General features: G+C 32.2%; 1 protein-coding gene across 4 annotated transcripts in view; it reads right to left on the bottom strand.

Annotated features, from left to right (window-relative positions):
- Positions 1-20,904, bottom strand: part of LOC129745297 (serine proteinase stubble-like) — a 219,415-nt gene that overhangs the window by 10,104 nt on the left and 188,407 nt on the right. For all 4 annotated transcript variants that reach the window (XM_055738278.1, XM_055738279.1, XM_055738280.1 and 1 more), the window contains 3 exons: positions 2,387-2,564; positions 2,148-2,300; positions 1,971-2,086 (listed from right to left, as the gene is read on the bottom strand). In XM_055738278.1, coding sequence (XP_055594253.1) covers positions 1,971-2,086; positions 2,148-2,300; positions 2,387-2,564 — 447 coding nt within the window. The remainder of the gene's footprint in view (positions 1-1,970; positions 2,087-2,147; positions 2,301-2,386; positions 2,565-20,904) is intronic.

Here is a 20,904-nt window from a genome sequence, read left to right as displayed (position 1 = left end):
ACCGACATGAAAAATGTTTTGTTCTGACGTGAAACCATATTTGCCGTTGAAGTTATCTTAAGGTTTTGGTTTACAATTTGCACAAAAACCGCGCGAAAAAAACAAGAAAAAGTAAAACTGTCGTTAAATTTCTTATTTACAGCATAAAATATCATAAAAAGCCTCATTTTATCCAGTAAACGTTCCAATAAACATGATTCAGTATTGTTTTTGGGAAAAATTTGAAAGACGGCTGAAATATTGACAATTTTAGCTATCCTTTGCAACGATGAGCCAGAGGATAATGATTGGCAAATCACCCCATATGAAAATGAATCAACATCAGAGTTTAGTTACTTTTAATTATTTCTTCAAAAAAAAAATCATAGGCACCGTTGTCATCTTTAACAAACTGCGCTCGTTGCATCTATTTAGACCTCGATATGCTTTACATTTTTGGTGAAATTGAATTATACATAATTGCGACGTATGTTAATAAAAATAGTCGATGATTTCTTAATGTTTAGCTAATTTTTTGATTATTCTAAAACGCTCGAATAATGCATGATTTGTTTGTTCAACTTACATTCTGGTACCAAAAGGTACAGATTGCACTCTGTTTCTGCTCGTTTCATTTCATATGTATGTAGGTCGGTCAGTTTTCGATAAAGCTAAATTTATATAGAAATGGTACAGTAACAAACGCGTGTATCTTAAAAACCATTTTTTTTATCGGAATACTTCATATGTAAGAAATTTCCACTGTATGTTGGCCCAAAACTACTCTTTTGAAGAAAACTGGAGGCAATTTGGCGGATACAGCTGTATCGAAATAAATAAAACTTTATTATGTTGAGCCACTTAAATGCGTTTTTGTTGAAATGTCTTCTGGCAAAATCTGACAATAACGAAGCAAAACCATCATGAATTGAACCTGAAGAATAATCGGTTAGTATAGATTGTGGATTTTAAAGCGTGCATACAAGATTTCTCCATTTAAGCTTTAAAAAAACAGCGTTTCCAAATAAAGGGTTGGGTCATTTGGCAAATAAATATATTTTTAACAAAACTACCAGCAAATACATACTTTAATCTGCTAGGGACCTTGCGACGAACAGAAATGTTGTAGGATTTAAACGCTGAAATTTGATTGAAATCTTGTGATTCATAAGATTTGTCGTCCATCGGAAATCATTGTCTAATTGCTTCGGTATCGGCTATACAGCTTACGAGTTCTCGAAATCGCAAAAATTTAATGTTTGTGGTTAAGTTTGAATGACTTGTAACTAGGCAACACATTCAGCTAATTGGAGAAAAAAAAATTGTGGGACATTTCAGCAATCTACACCAAATTTTTCACTTATTAAAAATTAAAAATTCTGATATAAGACTTGACTTTCCTGATGACTTCAAACCGAAGTTGTCGATTATGTGCTTTACTCCAGTGCTTGATTTGATCTTCGTGAACATTTTTGACACGGTAATTTTTTGAATAAGCAACAGTTTTGACAGCTTTCAAAATTTCAAACTGTCCCATTTCTAAAAAACTAAGCTTTATAAAACTCCTTGGTTCGAATTTCATAAAAATGTCCGTTCAAAACAACAACGATTATGTCGTTTGGTAATGTGATTCGAAAATCAGAATCGAGCAATAGCTGATTTGAGAAACTGACACCGATTGTTTATGAGTGGAAATTATTTGCACAGGACTCTAAATGGGTGCAATTTTCGCAATATGAAGGGAATAGACTTGAGTTTGCATAAGATAAAAAATCCATTAAAGACAAGCTCTCGCTCTATGATGAAACGTAGTCGAGTCAAGTACCTTCTCTAGTTTTTAAGCGATAAGTGAAAGTGGGACGCATCACCAATCACATAATTCGTACTATTTGATAAGGATATTTTTTGTTTAAAACATCGTTAGCTTTTAAAGTATTGTGTGTTTCAAGTAGTGCACCATTTTCATTATTTTAGTTTGAACTAGAACTTACCTTCATACAACCGACCCCAGCCGGTGACGAACGCCGTCCGACCGATGAAGTTTTCATCATTTTCCGGAACACAAACCGGGATGATGTTCGGCTGGAACACCACCGGTTCGTAGAACCTATAATAAAAAAAGGGCATATAATCAATCTAAGGGTCACTTCCTACAATGAAGAGAATACCTCAGCAACGCTAAATCGTACTCAAACGTCCGGGGATCGAACTGGGGATGAGATGCCACAATTTGTACCCTTCGTTCCTGATAACCGTACGGTTCCTCTTCCAGAGCCAGATCGTATTCCCCTAGTCGCAGCAACAGATCCGATGGAGGTACGCTGAATGGGGGTGAGGAAAATCAATCAAAATTATCGACCGACTATCGGACCTTATCCTGATCTTTCCGCGAAAGATGGGTACTCACTTATCGACGCAATGAGCCGCAGTAATGGCCCAGTTCTCGTTCAGCAAGGCCGCCCCACACTTGTGCAGATAGGTTGAAGTACGCCACTGCCTTAGAGAAATCTGCCAAGGCCATCGTCCGAAGGAGGCCTTCGTTCCGCCCACGATTCGCGGTTCCGGGAACATCCGCTTGCCGCAAACTGCCAACAGAAAAAGGGTGGAATTTAGTGCACTCGGTATTATCATTATTGAGAATTAAGGTGAATGGGATTGGCATTGAATCAATTTTCCGATCGTTTCTGTCCACTAGAGGGTATTAACTGGTTGATTGATTGAACGTGAGTCTTCAAGTAGCAGTCATGGGAGGGATTAATGACGGCGATTAAGGATGAGATCAATTCATCAACACCATCATTCGGTATTCTGTGAGCCGAGAGTCGTGAGCTGCTTCACAAGATAAAGCATCTTCAAAGTCAGGAAATGATATTGACTTTGTGCGAGGGAGAATTGATCACAGTATACATAAATTACTGAGACATTGAATATCAGTGTAAGGATTGAGGCTTATCAAATAAACGATGGAATGCTTGATGCTGAGCATAATGAAAAAAAAATCGACTCTATGAATTAGAGCTTAGGAAAAGAATTATATTTTTCTTTTGACAACCAACTCAGTAGCAGATTATACCAAGTTGAGATATGTTTTATTAAAACCCAATTTGAGTAATAGTTCCTTGAAGTTTAATACTAACTTTAGAAACAAAACCAATTTTTCATTTTCGAAACCGTTATCCATTGATAATAAAGTGAATATTTCCTAAAAGTGCGCTTCCTTTAGGGTGGCAATGGATGTATGGGAAGAAAATATGATTGAATTGAATTGAAAAAATCTGTACCAAAAAAAACAAATTTCAGCTCCATCCGACTTGATTTAGAGTTGCATAAAGAACTCAAAGCTTAATTTTCTTATTTCAAAAATAACCAAAAGGGGAGAAGGGGGGGGGGGTCAAGAAAATCGGAAAAATTTATATTTTTATTTAGATATTAAATAACTAAAAATACATGAAACGTCGAGATCTGGTGTTATCTAAAAAAAATTGGCCAAAATTCGACTTTCTAGGATCTATTTATCGGGAAACCGACTTAGTCGAATTTTGGCCAAATTTTCCAGATTTCAATATTTTTTGCATTTTCAAGCAATTTGGCATCAAAATTCAAATTTCAATTTTCTGGATTCCCTTTGGTCGTATCTTAAGTGATTTTTGAAATCTGAAAGTTGTAGGTTAAAAAACCGATTCTTCGAGCGCTCTGAAGCACCTTTGAATCAAGTCAGATTTAGCTTAAATTCAGCACAGGTAAGTTTTTGGAACAATTTACTAGAAGAATATGGTTGGTTTTCGAAATTTAACAAGACCCATGTGACTGCAATTCTAACTTCCATATTTCGTGCCACTAAAAAATATTAACTTTGCTACCAGAACCACAAAGATCGAAAATTGATTTAACTATTTTTTTATCGCTCATCTGGAGTTTCAAAAGAGTTCAAGAGGTTTCAAGAAGTGTTTTTTTTTCTCAACTACGAATCCCTGAAAACCATTTGCAAAAGCAGAATATTGACTCCAAGCAATATTTTGTTACGTTATAAGAGTTCAAAAACCATGCCATTAAACATAAAAAAAAATGCTTAAATAGCACTCTTATCTAGGTTGACAATTTTTTCAAAGGATATTTAAAAAATGAAAATGCAAACCAAATGGCTTAAGTTTTCGTATTAAGCATGGATGCACAATTTTCCATAAATCCTGATATCGCATGGTTGAATTCCAATGTCAAAACATCCGTTTTGTTTTTTTAATTGAAAATTACCTCAATATATCTTCTCAAATGGAAAAAATTATTGCTCAGAGTTTTCTCTTGTAATACAGAAAAAAAAATAATTTTTTTCGACTTTTTTTTTATAAACTACACTACTGTAAACATTTCTTCGAATATAAGCGTGCTTAACGGAAAAGATCTGAGTATTGATTGGAAGAATCAAAGAAACATTTTTGCACTTATTCGAAAATAAAAAGGCTGAAGCATAAATAATAGCGATTGCGGTTATTGAATAGTGTGCTTATCTTTGCATCATGAATGTGAATCATTAGGTTCTAATGACTTAATTGATTATGAAATAAAATTCAAAGATTTGCAAACCTTTCTTCCAATTGTTCCTGAATGTGAATCATTTGATTCCTTTGAGCCAAACGGGCTAAAGAGTATTGAAGTAGTTTAAAAAAGAAACACGATTAAAAGTTTTTGTTATCTCCGTTGGATAAAAAAGAGAGGGAAAATTATAAAACTCTGCAAATAAAAAAAAATTGTTTGAAACATCTAAACTTTAAATTAAACATTTTTGCACATATACCACTTTGGCTCCGAGGAAAACATCAATTCTTCCTTGATAACGTTTCGAAATTTCGCAAACCTGCATGATAATTAAAAACTGATTTCAAAATTTTCTATTTGCTTCTATTCAATCAAGGATTTACATGTACCTCACGGTGTCTCTGGGAGAAAATTTTATTTTTCCAAAATTAGCATCGCTAATTTTTGCACCATTCAAAAGCTGGGACTTTCCCCTTTCATTTGAGCCCAAATTTGAAATAATCCACCGGGGGGTCTAGAACATTTTATTTTTTTAAAGATTTTCTAACCCTATCAATGGTTTTTTTAAAGACAAAATCATACTAATCACTGTGAAAACGCTCGTCGTACCTTTAGCGTAAATCCAACATCATATGTCAATAACATGATTTAATAGGAAATTTCCCTGGCTACAATTTTGTAGAAACTATCAAAGTGATACAAATTGAGAGAAAAGAGTTGTAAAGTCTCAAACAGAGTGTAATTATTTCATTTGAAAAATCTAATAAAATTTCTCACCACTGATTGTACTAAGACCAGAAAAAGTATTCTACGAGCTTAGTTATTGACTGTAGAGTGTATAAATGTTCAAAACGGTTTATTGAGATAAAAAAATCAATCTTTTACATGAAATTGATCAGGATTATCTGAAGTTATGAGCATTTGTAGGGTTAAATTCTGGATAAATTTCTCTCGCATTTCTTGAAAAGTAAGTTTATATTTTGAGCTCAGTTAGTTTGAATAAATTATCATCAAACATTTGGAACTGGAAAAAAATAAGATTTACTTCTTACATTTAAGCCCAAATTTTAAATAATTCACCTGCATTTCAAAATCCAACATCTTTGTTGAAAATCTTTCATCATTTTTGATGATTTCATTTCATACATTTTCATACTGTTCACTTTTGGATTGATTGAAAAACCTTAGACACGGGTATCACAAGCATGATAAAGTGCCATATATAAAATTCAATTAAAAATGTCAACTGATTGTTTATGTTTGATTGCATAAATTAGTTTCTTTGGAGGCACTCGTGTATGTAAAAATGTGGTCGAATTTACGTTTTAAGCAAAAATTCTAGATTGTTCATTTTTCTCAAAACTACGCGAACTGAATCTTATGCCTTTCTTTGAACTTTTTTCATAAAAATTTAAAAAAATATTACTAAATTTTAACATCAACTTTGTTTTCAACAATTTTAAGAGGTTGATTTGATGTAATACTATTATCTAAAAATATTCTCTCAATACACTTTAAGTTGTCAGATCTGAAGTGATCAGATTTTTTGCAAATTTTTTTTTTCGTTTTTCTGAAAATATTGTATTTGTTCAATTTGATGATTTTTTCAAACTTCCTAGATTGAATAAAACAACATGGGTTTTTATCTGATAGTATGGAACACTGCAAAAATTTGTCTGTGGATTTCTGCATTTTTGATTTCCCCCCTGGAATGTTATTTTCTTACTTCTATGAAAATAAAATGTAACACGTGTCGTTGAATATAACACGTGTCATGAACAGAATTTAAAGCAGTGGCTTGAAATGCTTAAAATAATGTTTCTACATATATTTACCAAGATTATTCACTTATTTAAAATGTTACATTGCTCAAAGTATGAAATGAGTAACAAAATTTTCAATTCAAGCAAGTGCCATCTTTTTTTTATGGAACAAATTTGAAATCTATCTTTTGTCATTAGGAGTTGAAACATCTCGAGGAAGAGGGGGGCCTTGCGAGGCAGTAATCAAAATAAAAATTAATTTTTCAAATATTCAATACATTGGAAAAAAAATTGAACCAAAGCTGGTTTGCAAGAAACTTGTATACAATCTAAAATGCACAAAATCAAACAATCGAGAAAATCAAGATCAAACATTTAACCTAGCTTTAACAGTTTGAAAATGAAAATTGATTTCCTCAATTTTAAGAAACATAATTTAGACAAACGCCAAAAATACCTTTTAACGCTTATGAATTATGCTAAAATACAACAACAAAACCAAAATTAAAAAAAAAATTGGTCCTCGAAAATGTCAAAAATGATGAAAATGTCATATGAACGAAAAACTATTACAAACAAAAGACTAAACATGATTATTGAAAACACAAAAATAATGAAGAATGTTTTAAAAAAAAGCAAATTTGACAAAAAAACAACTATTATGAACAAAAGAAGAAAAATGCCTCAAAAGCATGATATAGTTACAAAATTACTAAAAATTGTAAAAACTTGACTTAACATTCGATGAATGATGATAATTCCAGTATTTTTAGTATTAATTCATGAAAAAATTCTTGGAATAAAAAACAGATCGATTTTGGCACCACAAAATGTTCGGGTATCAGGTATCAGAATGGGGGTTGGCTTAATAATGTTCGGGTATATACCATGAAGAACCGGCCTCGGGAGAAAAGTTGTTGGTTTAGGAGATATTTTTTCTCATAATAGTTTTGCTTGGATAATTCATACATGAAGAGTATGAAAAATATGTAGATTCTTTATATTAATATAGCTTTGAGTTGTTTTAAAAGTTTTTAAAATCCTCACTTTCGAAATTGAGTAATAGAAATGTTTTTTTTTTTAATATTTATTCAAATAACGAATAATGTTTTTGATGGTTTCATCAAAGAGAAAAACTTTTTATTTATACTTGGAATTGCAAATAATAACCTTATTCTTTTCAACCACAAAATATTCAGAAATTAAAGTAAGAGTTTATGTTTGCCGATCAAATCCGATTCATTTTTTACTCTTGTAAATTCAATTAAAATTCAAGATTTTTATTTGAAATGAAACATTATGTTTGAATAACTTTGCACTTAAAATTTTGAATCATTAATTCATAAATAATTTATTTAATAAATAAGAAGTGAAAAAACTAAATCTTCCAAATGAACTTTAGTTTTTTGTCTTTCTGCTTGTTTATGTTTCCAAACTGACTCTGATTAAATATATAATTTTAATTTTGAATCAAAAAACAAAAAAATGCGATCACCTGAAATGTGAATCCTGAAAGAAAATCGCACATTGAAATGTTTATCTTGATAATAAAGATCAACTTAGAGCTGCAACAGAATCTGATTTTTTTATATTCTGGATCTGAATCCTGTCGTTTGAACCTGAGTTAAAATCCTAACTCCGAATTTGACAACGATTGTTTAATCTAAGTTTCAGCTGATAATTTCTTTTAGTTATGAACTAACAAGCGAACTGGAATAGGATCAGATATATCGGATTTTTCATTTGCATGAGACAATTAAGAACTACAAAATTCGGATAAATCTAACCTAAGCTTACCAGATATTCATCCGGGCCGTGGAATTTCGAGTTAATTTTCCCAATATCCGCCAATATGAAAATTATTTAATAAAAATAATGAAGAAAAGCATTATTTATCAAAAAAATATTATTAAAAACACATCGGGCAATTTTAAATATTCTAAATTTCCAAAAAAGCATCCATGTTAACTATGATAAAATTTGCTCAACACATTTATACGCAAAATACTTATGAATCAGTTTAAATTTTCGTTTTATATTGTAAAAAGAGTGAACAAATAACATCTGGAAAATTTGGCAAGCTTAGTCTTATTTTATTGAAATTCGATATTCGGGACTATATTCTTATCAACAAATGAGAATTTTTTTTAAACTGTAGTAACTGTGGACCTGGAATAAGATTTCGAAATTTTGGCTTTAGTTCTAAGTTGAGATTATTACTCTTGAATCATTATAGAAGTTCATCAAAATTTAATTAAGAATTGGAAATTTTGAGTTTAGAGAAAAACATTTTGCTTGTAATTTTTTGAACCTCATGGAGGGGGTCTAACCCCTAGAAAAGCTTCCCCCTATTCCATCTCTGAAGGGTGTTTCTGAGTTTTTGATATTAAATCTTTGAAATTAAAATAACAACATTGTTGAAACTGTTTGCGATTCATTTTTACTTATGTTGATTACAAATTGATCTACTATTTGCTAAAATTTTTCATTTGAAAGTTCAAACGTTCAAACATAAACCAAAATAATTTTCAAATTGGGAGACATTCTCTTTAAAAACTAAAATTACTCGCCGGACTTGAGGAAACTCAAATAAAAAGTTTTTTAACTTTAAACCTTAAATTTGAGTTTCTAAGTAATCACACTTATAGTTTTACAAAAAAAAATCAACTCTTAAAAAAGCAACGTTTTTTTTTGACTTGTTAAAGGCCCAAAATCTGTTTTATTAGAAAAAACCCGATTTAATACACTTGACAGTGGATTGTAGCCTTTCTTACAGAGTGTTAATTATCTTTTGATGCATATGCAAGACACAAAATAATTCCTAATAGGTATAAACTGAAAATAATATTAAAGAATAAGGCAAAATATAGGTGCTGAAGAAGCCTCGAATTATGCAGCTGAAGCGAGAATATCCTTGGCTGGCCTGCAGTTAATAGCGAAAAACACCATTCAAATATCATTTGAACCGAAGATGATCAATGGTTGAACTATTTTATAAGAGATTTGTTTGATGTTATCATCATTTAATAATAAATTTAGTTATAATTTAGATATTTTTTTAAATCAGTACACTTTGGGGGTCATTTTTTAAAAATCAGGACAATTCAAGCATTTTTGAAAAATCATGACGGCCTCTCGAAAATCAGGACAAATCCTGAAAAATCATGACACCTGACATCCCTACTTAGCACAAGAGAAACAACAACAACAATTGAACAATTGTAATGCACGTCAGAGGTGCCAGGGGTCCTGATTTTTCAGGACTTGTCCTGACTTTCGAGAAGTTGTACTGATTTTTCTAAAACTTTCGAATTGTCCTGATTTTTGAAAATTTGTCTTCAAAATGTCCTGAATTGTTCTGATTGTCAAAAAATTCTGAACTTTGAAAACTACGAACAAATCTGTTATATCCTAATTTATGACAAAACCACCTGGCACCTTTGATGCACGTACAAGTATAACTATGCCAACGAATGACGCGCAACGTAAGGTCAATTTTTGAAAAGGGCGCTATGAAAATTGAGATTTTTGAGACTAATATCGCTGAATTCGCATTTATCAAATATGATACACAGATGTTGATGTTTTGATTGTTGATGATACCAAATGCTCTGGTTTTTGGCAAATCATCAATGTTTTCTAAAGCATATCAATGTTAATGATTTTTTTTCAGACAATCTTTTTCGTTAACCCTTCATTAAATGATTTTTTTATTTTTCCTTAAAAATCATTTTTAACAATTGCAAATGGTGAGTACATCAAGAAAAAAAATAAAATAAATTACGATTTTTCACTTTTTCTAAACATTAATTGTTGCAAATTTGTTACTTTATGAAACGAAGGGTAAGTAAAACCAAATTGTAATTTGTAAAATAAAGATGATTTGGAAAAAAAAGGCTCCATCGAAAAAAAAAAAAAGGGTTAATATTCAGTTGTGAATGTTGTCATTTTTGTCTATATTGGTTATTTTTATTAATTTTGTCAATTATGCAAATTTGGTCCTTTTTGTAATTTTTGGCAATTTTAACAATTATGTAATTTTTGTAATTATTGACTTTTTTGACACTTTTGTCAATTATGTCAGTTTCGTGAAAAAAATTTCAAATTTTCACTGTTATCAATTCTGTAAATTTTTCATATTTTGACAACTTTTTCAGTTATATGATTAATTTTTATTGATTTTATATACTTAGTTTTACCAATTTTGTAAATGTTATCATTTATTTTGTCATATTTTTAATTTAGTCATTTTTATCATTTGTGTCAATTTTTTTATAAATTGTCACAAAAATATCATTTAATTCCAAAACTTAGAACCAATTTAACATTTTACAATTGAGAAAGTCATGCTTGAATATTATAAAAATTGACAAAATTCACCAAATAGACAAAAATTACATTTTTGACAAAATTGACAAAACTGACCAAATTTACAATATTGAAAAAATTGATAAAAATGACAAAATTACAAAATTTAAAAAAATCATAATTTACATTTCAAAATTCATCAATTTTATTAGTTTTGTCAGTTTTATCGATTCTGTCATTTTTGTTATTGTTGTCAATTTTTTCCATATTTGTCACTTTAACTTTCATTTTTCAGAAATCTCTGTCCAACACATGAGAAATCGTAAAAAGAACGGGATTGCAAGCGGGCGATGGCGGTGGGCGCTCCAATTAGTATCAAAATTCCTTATTTTCATAATTCACAATCATTCAAAAATCGAACCTAATCTTTCATCTTATAAGCGATTAACGCGCTCATAATCCCGGTATACGATTTTTCATTAGATTGAAAGAGAAAGCAATAGCCTTCACTCCAATTAGTTGTCATTTCTATGGAAAACTGTGCAAGAGAAATCAGCAAACTTTATTCTGTTCGGTACACCCAAGCTCAAAATTCCATTTTTTTTTCATCGAAATTTGTTGGTAATGAATATTTTACATACCGCTTCAGGTTTTGACCGAAGCAGATCAAAAATACGAGTTTATAATCCCGATTTCCAAAAGTCCAATGACTTGAGATCATGACATTAGGAATGAAAATCCTCTTCATAATTCATCTAATTGGAATGCATCAACGGGTCTAACATAGGGTGTTCACTCTCATACCGTAAACTACGAAAGCGATTGTTAGTCTCATCATTCGCCGAACGCAATATTCTCAAGCACAGATTGAGGAGGGGCAAACGACATGGCGTCGCGGCGCGGCTGATGCACACCATCTCATCCTCTCTCAAGCCGTTCGGACTCAGGAAGTCAGGAAGCTATTTCCTGAGCACGAATGGCTTGAGAGAATTTCGTTCGTGGAGTGGAACCAAATTGAAATGAACCAAACAAATGCTACTCGTTTGAGCTTTAAGCCAACGAAATTGTTTTTTCTTCCCCTCTACACACCTCATGTTGCTTGGTCTTTCGTTCGCAGCTAAAATCCTATGCAGTACAATTGTGTGGTTTTTGTAACCAAATCAAAATTCGGTAATGAATTTTGAAAAGGACGGATGCGTCAAATATAAACAAATGGACTTATCAGCCGGCCTAAAAATTTCGTTCGAAAATCAACATTTTGATTATACAAAGTTATTTGAAGTATATAAAGTTTCCGAATAATTAAAAAAACAATGATATGTTTGATGTAAATAGTGATGTTGGTGCATTCGCATTATTCAAAATTCGATACCGAGTTGATAAAATGACAAAAATGATAAAAAATACATTTGACAGAAATGATTAATATGGCAAAAATTACCAAAAGGACAAAGGCTAAGATATGACGTAAAATTCAGAATTGACAGAAATAATTGACAAAACTAAAACAACTGACGAAATTGTCAGAATCGGAAAAATTTATAATATTGACCAAAGTTGATTAATTGCCAAAATTTAAAAAAAAAAGACATAAATGATAAAATCTGATAACAAGACACAAATAACAAAAAATGACAAAACTTGTCAAAATTACAAAATTGACAAATTTTACCAAATAAACAAAATATATCAAATGACAAAGTTTACAATATTGATAAAATTTACAATGTTGACAAAATTTACAATATAGCGAAAGTAGACAATGATTAAATTTAGTCAATTTTGTCCTTGTAATTTTTGTCTTTCCCTATCATTTTTGTCTTTTTTGTAAAATTTCACAATTTTGACGAAAATGATATTTTATTTTCTTAACTGAGAACCAATTGAACATTTTCCATTCATAGAGTCATGCTTGAACATTATCATAGAATTGACAAAAATGATAAAATTTACCAAATTGATAAAAATTACAAAACTGACCAAATTCACTAAATTGGAAAAATTGATCAAATAAACGAAATGCAACAAATTGATAAAACTTACAAAGTTGACCAAAATGACAAAATTTTCAAAACTGACAAAGTTACAAAAATGAAAAAGAAATCATAGCATTTGTTTGGTTCGTTTCAATTTGGTTCCACTCCACGAACGAAATTCTCTCAAGCCGTTCGTGCTCAGGAAATAGCTTCCTGACTTCCTGAGTCCGAACGGCTTGAGAGAGGATGAGATGGTGTGCATCAGCCGCGCCGCGACGCCATGTCGTTTGCCCCTCCTCAATCTGTGCTTGAGAATATTGCGTTCGGCGAATGATGAGACTAACAATCGCTTTCGTAGTTTATGGTATGAGAGTGAACACCCTATGTTAGACCCGTTGATGCAATCCAATTTGATGAATTATGAAGAGGATTATCATTCCGGATGTCATGATCTCTAATCATTGATCTTTTGGAAATCGGGATTATAATCCCGTATTTTTGATTTGGTGCGGCCAAAAGCTGAACTGGTATGTTATTTAAGTTTAAAACTGTAAACTTGATACTTAATTAAAACCGCAATGTTGATAAGTTCGCCGAATTTTTCAATATACTAGTTTTATCAAACTGTCATACATGTCATTCTGTAAAAGACGCCCCCTCTTGTGAAATTGAGAGCGAGCGCACCCATCGCCTGTCTATGACATCTTGATTTTAGTGATTGCTGGTTGTGGCTAGCAAGCCAAATGGCCACGTTTTTTGGAGTGATGATTTTTGATATTTACTATGAAAAAAAAATTTTCAAACTATTTTGTAATTTTTTCTTTCTTTTATAGGTTGAAGAAGAAAAAAATCAAATTTTTCAAGATAAAAATCATTTTTATTGTACTGCTCAGTTTCACAAAAACGCCGAGAACAAAGTTTACAAAAATTCACACAAATACACACAAATACACAGACATCATCAGAACTCATCGAGCTGATTCGATAGGTACCTATAAAGGTATATCTAAGACCCATAATTAATGATCTCCCAAATCGACCGATAACTATACCTTTCTGTAAGAAAGGCAAAAAAGGTTCCCAACCATGTGTTTCAAATAATTCAACATTTTTCTGGGTAACCTATGGAGTCAAGACAGCAAGAATAGAATATGATTCTAACATAGAGTCCAATGGTCGGTTGAATATGTTTTCAAATTTGTATCTATGTTCATTTTTACAATTTTCAGTTTAGAAAATGGAATGTCGGCCTGGTCTACACGCATATGTGTATCGGTCAGAATCAATTTATAAGGCGAATATAACATAACGAATACAATATCTAAAAATTTGGCTTAAAAAGTTTTCTCTTCAATAAGCTTCGAAAACGATGTTTTTTCACTCCTACTTTACAATTCATTAGTTTTAAGTAAATAAATTCAATCTTTGATAACTGATGAAAATAATATGCCAAACAAAAACTAATTTAAGATATATTTATTCTCCTAACCTATCGCCTAATTTTCCTTTAAATCCTTTTCGGCTTTCTAAACATACATAGCTGTTTAAATGCAACAAAAATGCGTGCTTCTTCAAAATGGATCACTTTGAAAATGGCAACGAATGAAAAAATATCTCAATTTCAACTTTTTTAACCATTTTATAATTTTGACATGAGAACTACCATCATGATTGAAGTTTTTTCCAAAAATTGATTTAAAAGCAACAATATTAAATTATTAATTAAGTAACCATATAAAAGGGGTAATGAAAATTAGCGTATGAAGAAATTGATATGGTGTGCTTCGTTCTCCCGCACGCGCCCCTTCGTCGTTTTGTCCTCCACAGAGCAACCTGAATATAATGTTATGGGAAGTCTCGAAGTAACAATCGCTTTCATACCATGCAGTGTGGGCACGACGTACTCATCAACGACTTATTTAATTTCGGGGTCGTACCCCTTGGTGAAAACCATGAATATGTTTAATGCATCAGAACTTCGGTTCCGAAATTTTTTGGTTGGTTCGGTTTTAAACTGAACCAAAGAAATGAAAAAAATAAATTTTGACCGGGAAAATCTGAAACAGTCTCCTTCCCCTCACACGGTATCTGTCATGATGACATCAAACCTGAGTGGGAATGAAGCCTGTATGTTTTCCCTTGCACACATCGACAGATCCATACTTTCAGATAGCAAGCGCGTATCTATGACGTCACGTATAATTTGACGTCATATTATCGATCATCTTGATTAGTGATAGTTTGACATTGCTGGCAAGCCAAATGGCCACGTTTTTTGGGGTGATGATTTTTGATATTTACTATGAAAAAAAAATTTTCAAACTATTTTGTAATTTTTTCTTTCTTTTATAGGTTGAAGAAGAAAAAAAATCAAATTTTTCAAGATAAAAATCATTTTTATTGTACTGCTCAGTTTCACAAAAACGCCGAGAACAAAGTTTACAAAAATTCACACAAATACACACAAATACACAGACATCATCAGAACTCATCGAGCTGATTCGATAGGTACCTATAAAGGTATATCTAAGACCCATAATTAATGATCTCCCAAATCGACCGATAACTATACCTTTCTGTAAGAAAGGCAAAAATTATAGAGATTTTTTAAATGACAATACAAAACAGAAAATATGTCTTCAGCGAAAAAAATATTAATATTAATAGGCAGCCTGGCGAATACGGGCGTTTAATTTAAAAAATTTTAACTCGAAGTTCGGGCAATATCCGGACAATTTTGGCCAAAACTTCCGAAATATTTTCTTTTATCGAAACACATTACCAATTTTGAGTCCAAATATTATCCCAGAAATCCGTTCTTTTTTATTTTATTAAACTTGCTCTAAAAATTTTGTTTATGAGCGAAAACAAAAATTGCTTGAGTTTATTGTCTGATTTTGCGAAGAAAGTTATTGAATTTCGAAAAACCCGGAACATTTTTTTCCAAATGGTGTGTGAAATATCCGGGCAAGTCCGGATAAAACCGGACCATCTGGCAAGCTTATCTTAAAACCTTATTTAGCTTTTCCCTTTTTTTCTCTAATTTGTCATCCGATTTAAATTTTAAACACAAAAATAAAGAACTTAGAAGGATAAAACTTGAAACGAAAACAAAATTCGTAACCATAATCTCGTGATGGATTCAAGCGGATGAGAGACAATTTCTCAAAAATCTTCATTTCATAATGTAGCTATGAATTTGAAGTGCAAAGAAGATAAAAAGTCATCGAATTAAAACTCAACATAACTTATTTGGTGAAACTCTGCCCTGCTAGTGTTGAACTACAGTTTTTTTGAGTTTTAATAAAACTGAGTCGATTTGATGTTATTTTGGAATTTCTCAAACTCTGGGGTCTGGAAAGCTTCGTTTTGGATCAAAACTCATTCATGATTTTTTTTGCAGAATTTTCAAGTAACGTTTACATGAGTAATTTTGAACTTTGAGAATTGTATGAGAAAATTTAATGTTTTGTACTAAAAAATCAACATCATTTTTTTTTCTTCTATGGAACCGAGGCTGCTAATGTTTTTCCTGCCAATTTATGAATTCTTCAAAGGGATCATTTTGCTAAACAACTTTGTTGAAGCTCGTAAAGTTATTTGATGTTTAACAGGGGAATGTCTTTTGGCATTGGAAAACAATAAGCTCAATTGACATCACTGCTGGGGGCCTAGCAAAGTATTGCATGACTACTTTTTATGCAATTTACTTAGCGATGCATAAGCAGTGATTTCAATTTAATTTATTGTTTTTCAATGCCAAAAGGCATACCCCTATTCAACAGCTAATATCTCTATTGTCTAAGAAGATACGCGGTTACGGTCTTAGGCAAAGTCATTCAGCGGAAAATTTCATTTAAATAATTTATAAATTGTTACAAAATTCATTGGTAGCCTCTGTTCCGTAGAAGAAACAAAAATGATGTTGATTTTCCAATTCAAAATAATCTTTTTTTTTTCGTTTCGATATAGTCGTTTTACCATCTTTATGGCATTCGCGACTTTATCAACGTTACAGTTGGCGTATTGTTACTAAGAAACTATCCGGTACAACTGTGTTCGATGTTTACTCTTGGGCTCGAACTCGCGGACATCGGCTCAGGAGACAACAGACTTGCCAACTGAGCTATATCATAAGCCCCTAATTCAAAATTATCAATTTACCCATCAAATCTTAAAGATCAAATATACTTATGGAAACGTTGCTTAAATTTTTTGCAAAAAATCCTGGATGAGTTTTGAACCAAAACAAATTGTTCAAGCCCCCAGGGTTTGAGAAATTTAAAATGACCCCAAATCGACTCAGTCTACTAATATATTCGAAAAAATTTGATTCTAGATGTTACGTTCCTCACATGGTGTAAATTAAATTGACAAACTTTTCTAAGATCTTGAGATTGAATGTGTGAAATGAATGTTATTTTGTTTTGAAAATTAACCTTTGAATCTTTCACACTTTGGTGATTGAAATACATGCATTTTTGGCTTCAGTGCCTCCAAATAAGTCAAAATATATTCTTAATGTCTTTGCGTCTCGAGAAAAAGGCTAATTTTGTTGCTTTGTGTTATTTAAATTTACAATAGGCCCAATCCTAACCAAGTTTTGATTTAAAAAAGTGATATCTGAAAAAATATTACTCAGAAAAAAAAGTTTGAACTCATCGATTCTACGATTTTATTCATTTTTTACTTGGATACTTGGATTCGCAATGCAATTACTTAAAATATTGAACAAAACCAAAAATTGTTACTTTCTATTGTCGTCTTGAAATCGTATGGTTATAAATTTTTATCGAAAGCTCAAATGAATCTATATAATTGAAATATTTAAAATATTTTCAACTCAGCAAAATGGCGTCATATTTACACAATGCTCATAAATTATCATCCACTATATATCAAAGCCAATTTTCTGGAATCACCCATTAAATCATCCCCCATGGGGTAGTCATATTCCTGATTCTTTACGATGTGAAAATTATCGCTTCGCAAATATTTACCTCAGGTGCTGCCAACTCATTTGCTAAAAAAAATAAACACAGGCTTTTGCAAAATTCCTTTTTTAACCGGGAGCACCAAAAGTTCGAACCTGCAAATTTGATGATACGGCAGAATATTATTTTTAAATCCGCCTGAACCACGAACTCGAGAACTGATAGAATGCCTCCCTAACTCGGTCCAAGGTTTGTTCACCACGGCGCGAGTTTGCTTCAAGCCCTGCACGGGACTCCAAACAAGTATCGATGATTAGCAGCGATCATCGCTCCTTTACCTGACCTCCAAAATGAGCATAAAAAGTGCTGTTTGCTTCCTCAATGACCCCAAAGCTCCACGGCACCTTCATCACCGGCTTTTCAGTATCGAAGTTCGAACAGAACATATCAAGGATGAGCCGTATTTCGAGGAGGGTTATTTAATTCCACTCAAAACAATCAGACATCATCAGAAAGAAGATAGATATTCGGACGGAACCTTCCGTGGGTTCGAAGCTCGCATCGAGACCCCTTGCCGGTAACTTGATCGTTCGTCCGTCGTTCAGATGCTGATAAGCAATCGAAAAAGAAATTACAGCTCATTTGGAGAATAAGGAGAAGAGGTAGGTCGGTGGTTTCCTAAGCTGCTCGAATCATCATCCCATTAGTATGTAATAAAAATAAACCATTCGAGGTCTGAAAACTTGCTGAGACGCTTTTTCGGATGATTGGGGTTTGAGCACAAGATATTATGTGTATTCTCGCTGAATTGGAGAATACTTGTTCATTAAAAATTCCACAGAAATAACATAAATATGGCTGCCATTAAAAGAAACATCAATAAATACCATCTTTTTAAATATCTTTTCAAATAATTTTAATTTTTTTTTTAATATTGGATTTTAAAATGCTAGTACGATATATTCAGAACTGAAGTCAGCCTTCAGGGACTTCTGCTCATTTCAGACCAAATCAACTTCAGATTTGTTTTTGCAATTTACGTTTTAGCTATATTCTTTAAATAAAAAGTACACATAGTCTCTATTGCTTATAACTATCTTCCCTGGCAAAGTGTAAGTTTACAGAGAGTTCAAAAGCTGCCAACCGAGGCCTAGAGGATAACGTTTTAAGTCTTCTAAGCCAGAGGTCATGAGATCGAGTCTCAGGCATGGCATAAAGATGCTAGCCATTATATCCTTGAAAGATGTACACTTTAGTCTTAAGTAAAATTGGGGCACTTCAATGAAACATGAAGTTTCTCTGAGATCCTTTATGTGTGTGTGTTCGTTTTTATAAAAAAATAAGTTAAAATACATTTTTTAAATTTGTTTGTGATGTAACCGTTTACACGCACATTTACCAAAAAATTTTTTCTTAAACCGCTACACAACAGAAAGTGTGCTGTGTACGCCATGATCGAGATTCGGTCTCATGAACCTTGGCGTAGATGACTTGAACATTAAATACAACTCCAATGCCTTTGGCTAAAATTGAGTATGAAATGTCCAAATAGTAATTGAGTACCAGCTGTTTTTTTTCAAAAAGGTAGAGGATAGAATTTTACCACATCGTGAGAAGAAGAAAATTTTCAAATATTTGCAAGTGTTCATTTGTTGAAAGTAAGCACTAACCATATTTGGTGCTTTTGGATTCATATGCATGTTGTGTTTATTTTTTCGGGCAGTTCACACAAAGAGTTTGTATTTTTTCAAACTCATTCAAATCTGACTATCTTAGATAACTTCGTTATTTCTCACATGCTGTCTAGAAAAACGCTTGTTTCATTTAGAATTGAAACAAATTGTGGCGTTCCTGGTGGACGGATTTGGAAATTCTAAATTTTGTCAGCTTTACGTATTTATTTTTGACATTCCTCAAATCGACTGTTCATTGTAAACAATCAACATGGAAGCCGAAAGAACGAAAAAAAAAACTGTGCACAGTAATTTGAAAAATCCATTTATGTCTTCATCTAGGCTAACTCAACAGCTGAAGTTGTTCAGAAATGCCGTATGGCGCGTTATCAAACGGTATGAGGAAACATTGACGATTATTCGAAAGCTTCAAGAGAATCGTTGGTGTGGAACGGTCAACCGGAAACTGCGTGATAAGATTTTGAAGACCATTAAGAGGAATTCCAAACTGTCGGACCGTGATTTGGCCAGAAATTTCGGTGCCGCGGACTACAAAACAGAATAGTGTGGCCAAAATCTGTGCTGACGGGTATTTTCTGATGGACGATGAAACCTATATCAAGGCTGCATCGGGCAAATCCAAAGTCAAAAATTCTACTTGGCAACGGCTCGGGAAGATGTTCCAGCCATATTTAAACTTGTTTTTGCCGACAAATTTGCACAAAAATTAATTATTTGGCTGGGCATTTCACAAAGACATCAATCAGATGAAGTCCTGGTGGAAAAAGATAGCTAAACCGATGGTCGGAAAAGGTGTGCGTCGCTACTGAGCGATGTTACAGGAAAAATTCGAGGTTTCCTTCTAAACCGTGACGAATAATTTTATCCGTATTTTTTCATAAAATCACGAAGAAATTGTATAGAAAAGATCTTGTATTCAGAAAATATCTTGTATTCAATAATAATTAACTGAAAAACAGGCAATTATTTTTAATCCAATTTCATTTGAAGCAAGCTTTCAACAAAACAGCAAACGTTTTTTAACTCCAAATATAATAAATTTGCCAGATGGCCCGGTTTTTCCAAATTTTCCCGAATATTTGATACCAATTTTTGAAAAGTGCGGTCCAGCCCGGTTGACCAGATTTTGTTAAAAAATGTCCGGATTTTGCCTGAACATTTTCAAATTATTGACAAATTCAAATAAAACCTTAGTTTTAATTACCCAATAAAACCACGCTTATTACTTGACTTCCTTTCCAATATAAGCGACGACCTTAGCAGGCGCAAAATAGCTTTCTTATGAGTGTTTTTACTGTTGTACTTTAACGTTTAATTAATTAGACTATAGTTATAATGAAAAAATAATTCCTTATTTTATATTACAAAAAAGTTTCTGAAGATGGTTGAAATACCGAAACGTAAAAATTAAGCAAATCTTTTCTTCAAACATCACCGAACAATATCAACGAGAACCCCCAAAAGATAATAAAAAAGTGTGTCACGTACATCAAACAAGAGGAACTTCTTAAGTTTTGTTAAAATAGTTAAAGGTGCAATTATAAAAATAGTGTAATTGATCATGATGAAGTTGCCTTTTCATCCGGCAATAAATAATTTGATCACTTGATTTTAGACAAGGTCGTGGGAACGGGGGGAGGGGGGTTAGGGGTTTAACCCCCCCCCCCATAAAGATTTTTCCAATTAAAATTTTCGAAAAAGTAAAGAGAGATTACTT

The sequence above is a fragment of the Uranotaenia lowii genome, chromosome 2, assembly GCF_029784155.1.
Source record: "Uranotaenia lowii strain MFRU-FL chromosome 2, ASM2978415v1, whole genome shotgun sequence".
NCBI classification, from domain to species: domain Eukaryota; kingdom Metazoa; phylum Arthropoda; class Insecta; order Diptera; family Culicidae; genus Uranotaenia; species Uranotaenia lowii.
The sequence above is the reverse complement of the archived record's forward strand: the minus strand, read 5'-3'. Positions and strand labels throughout refer to the sequence as shown.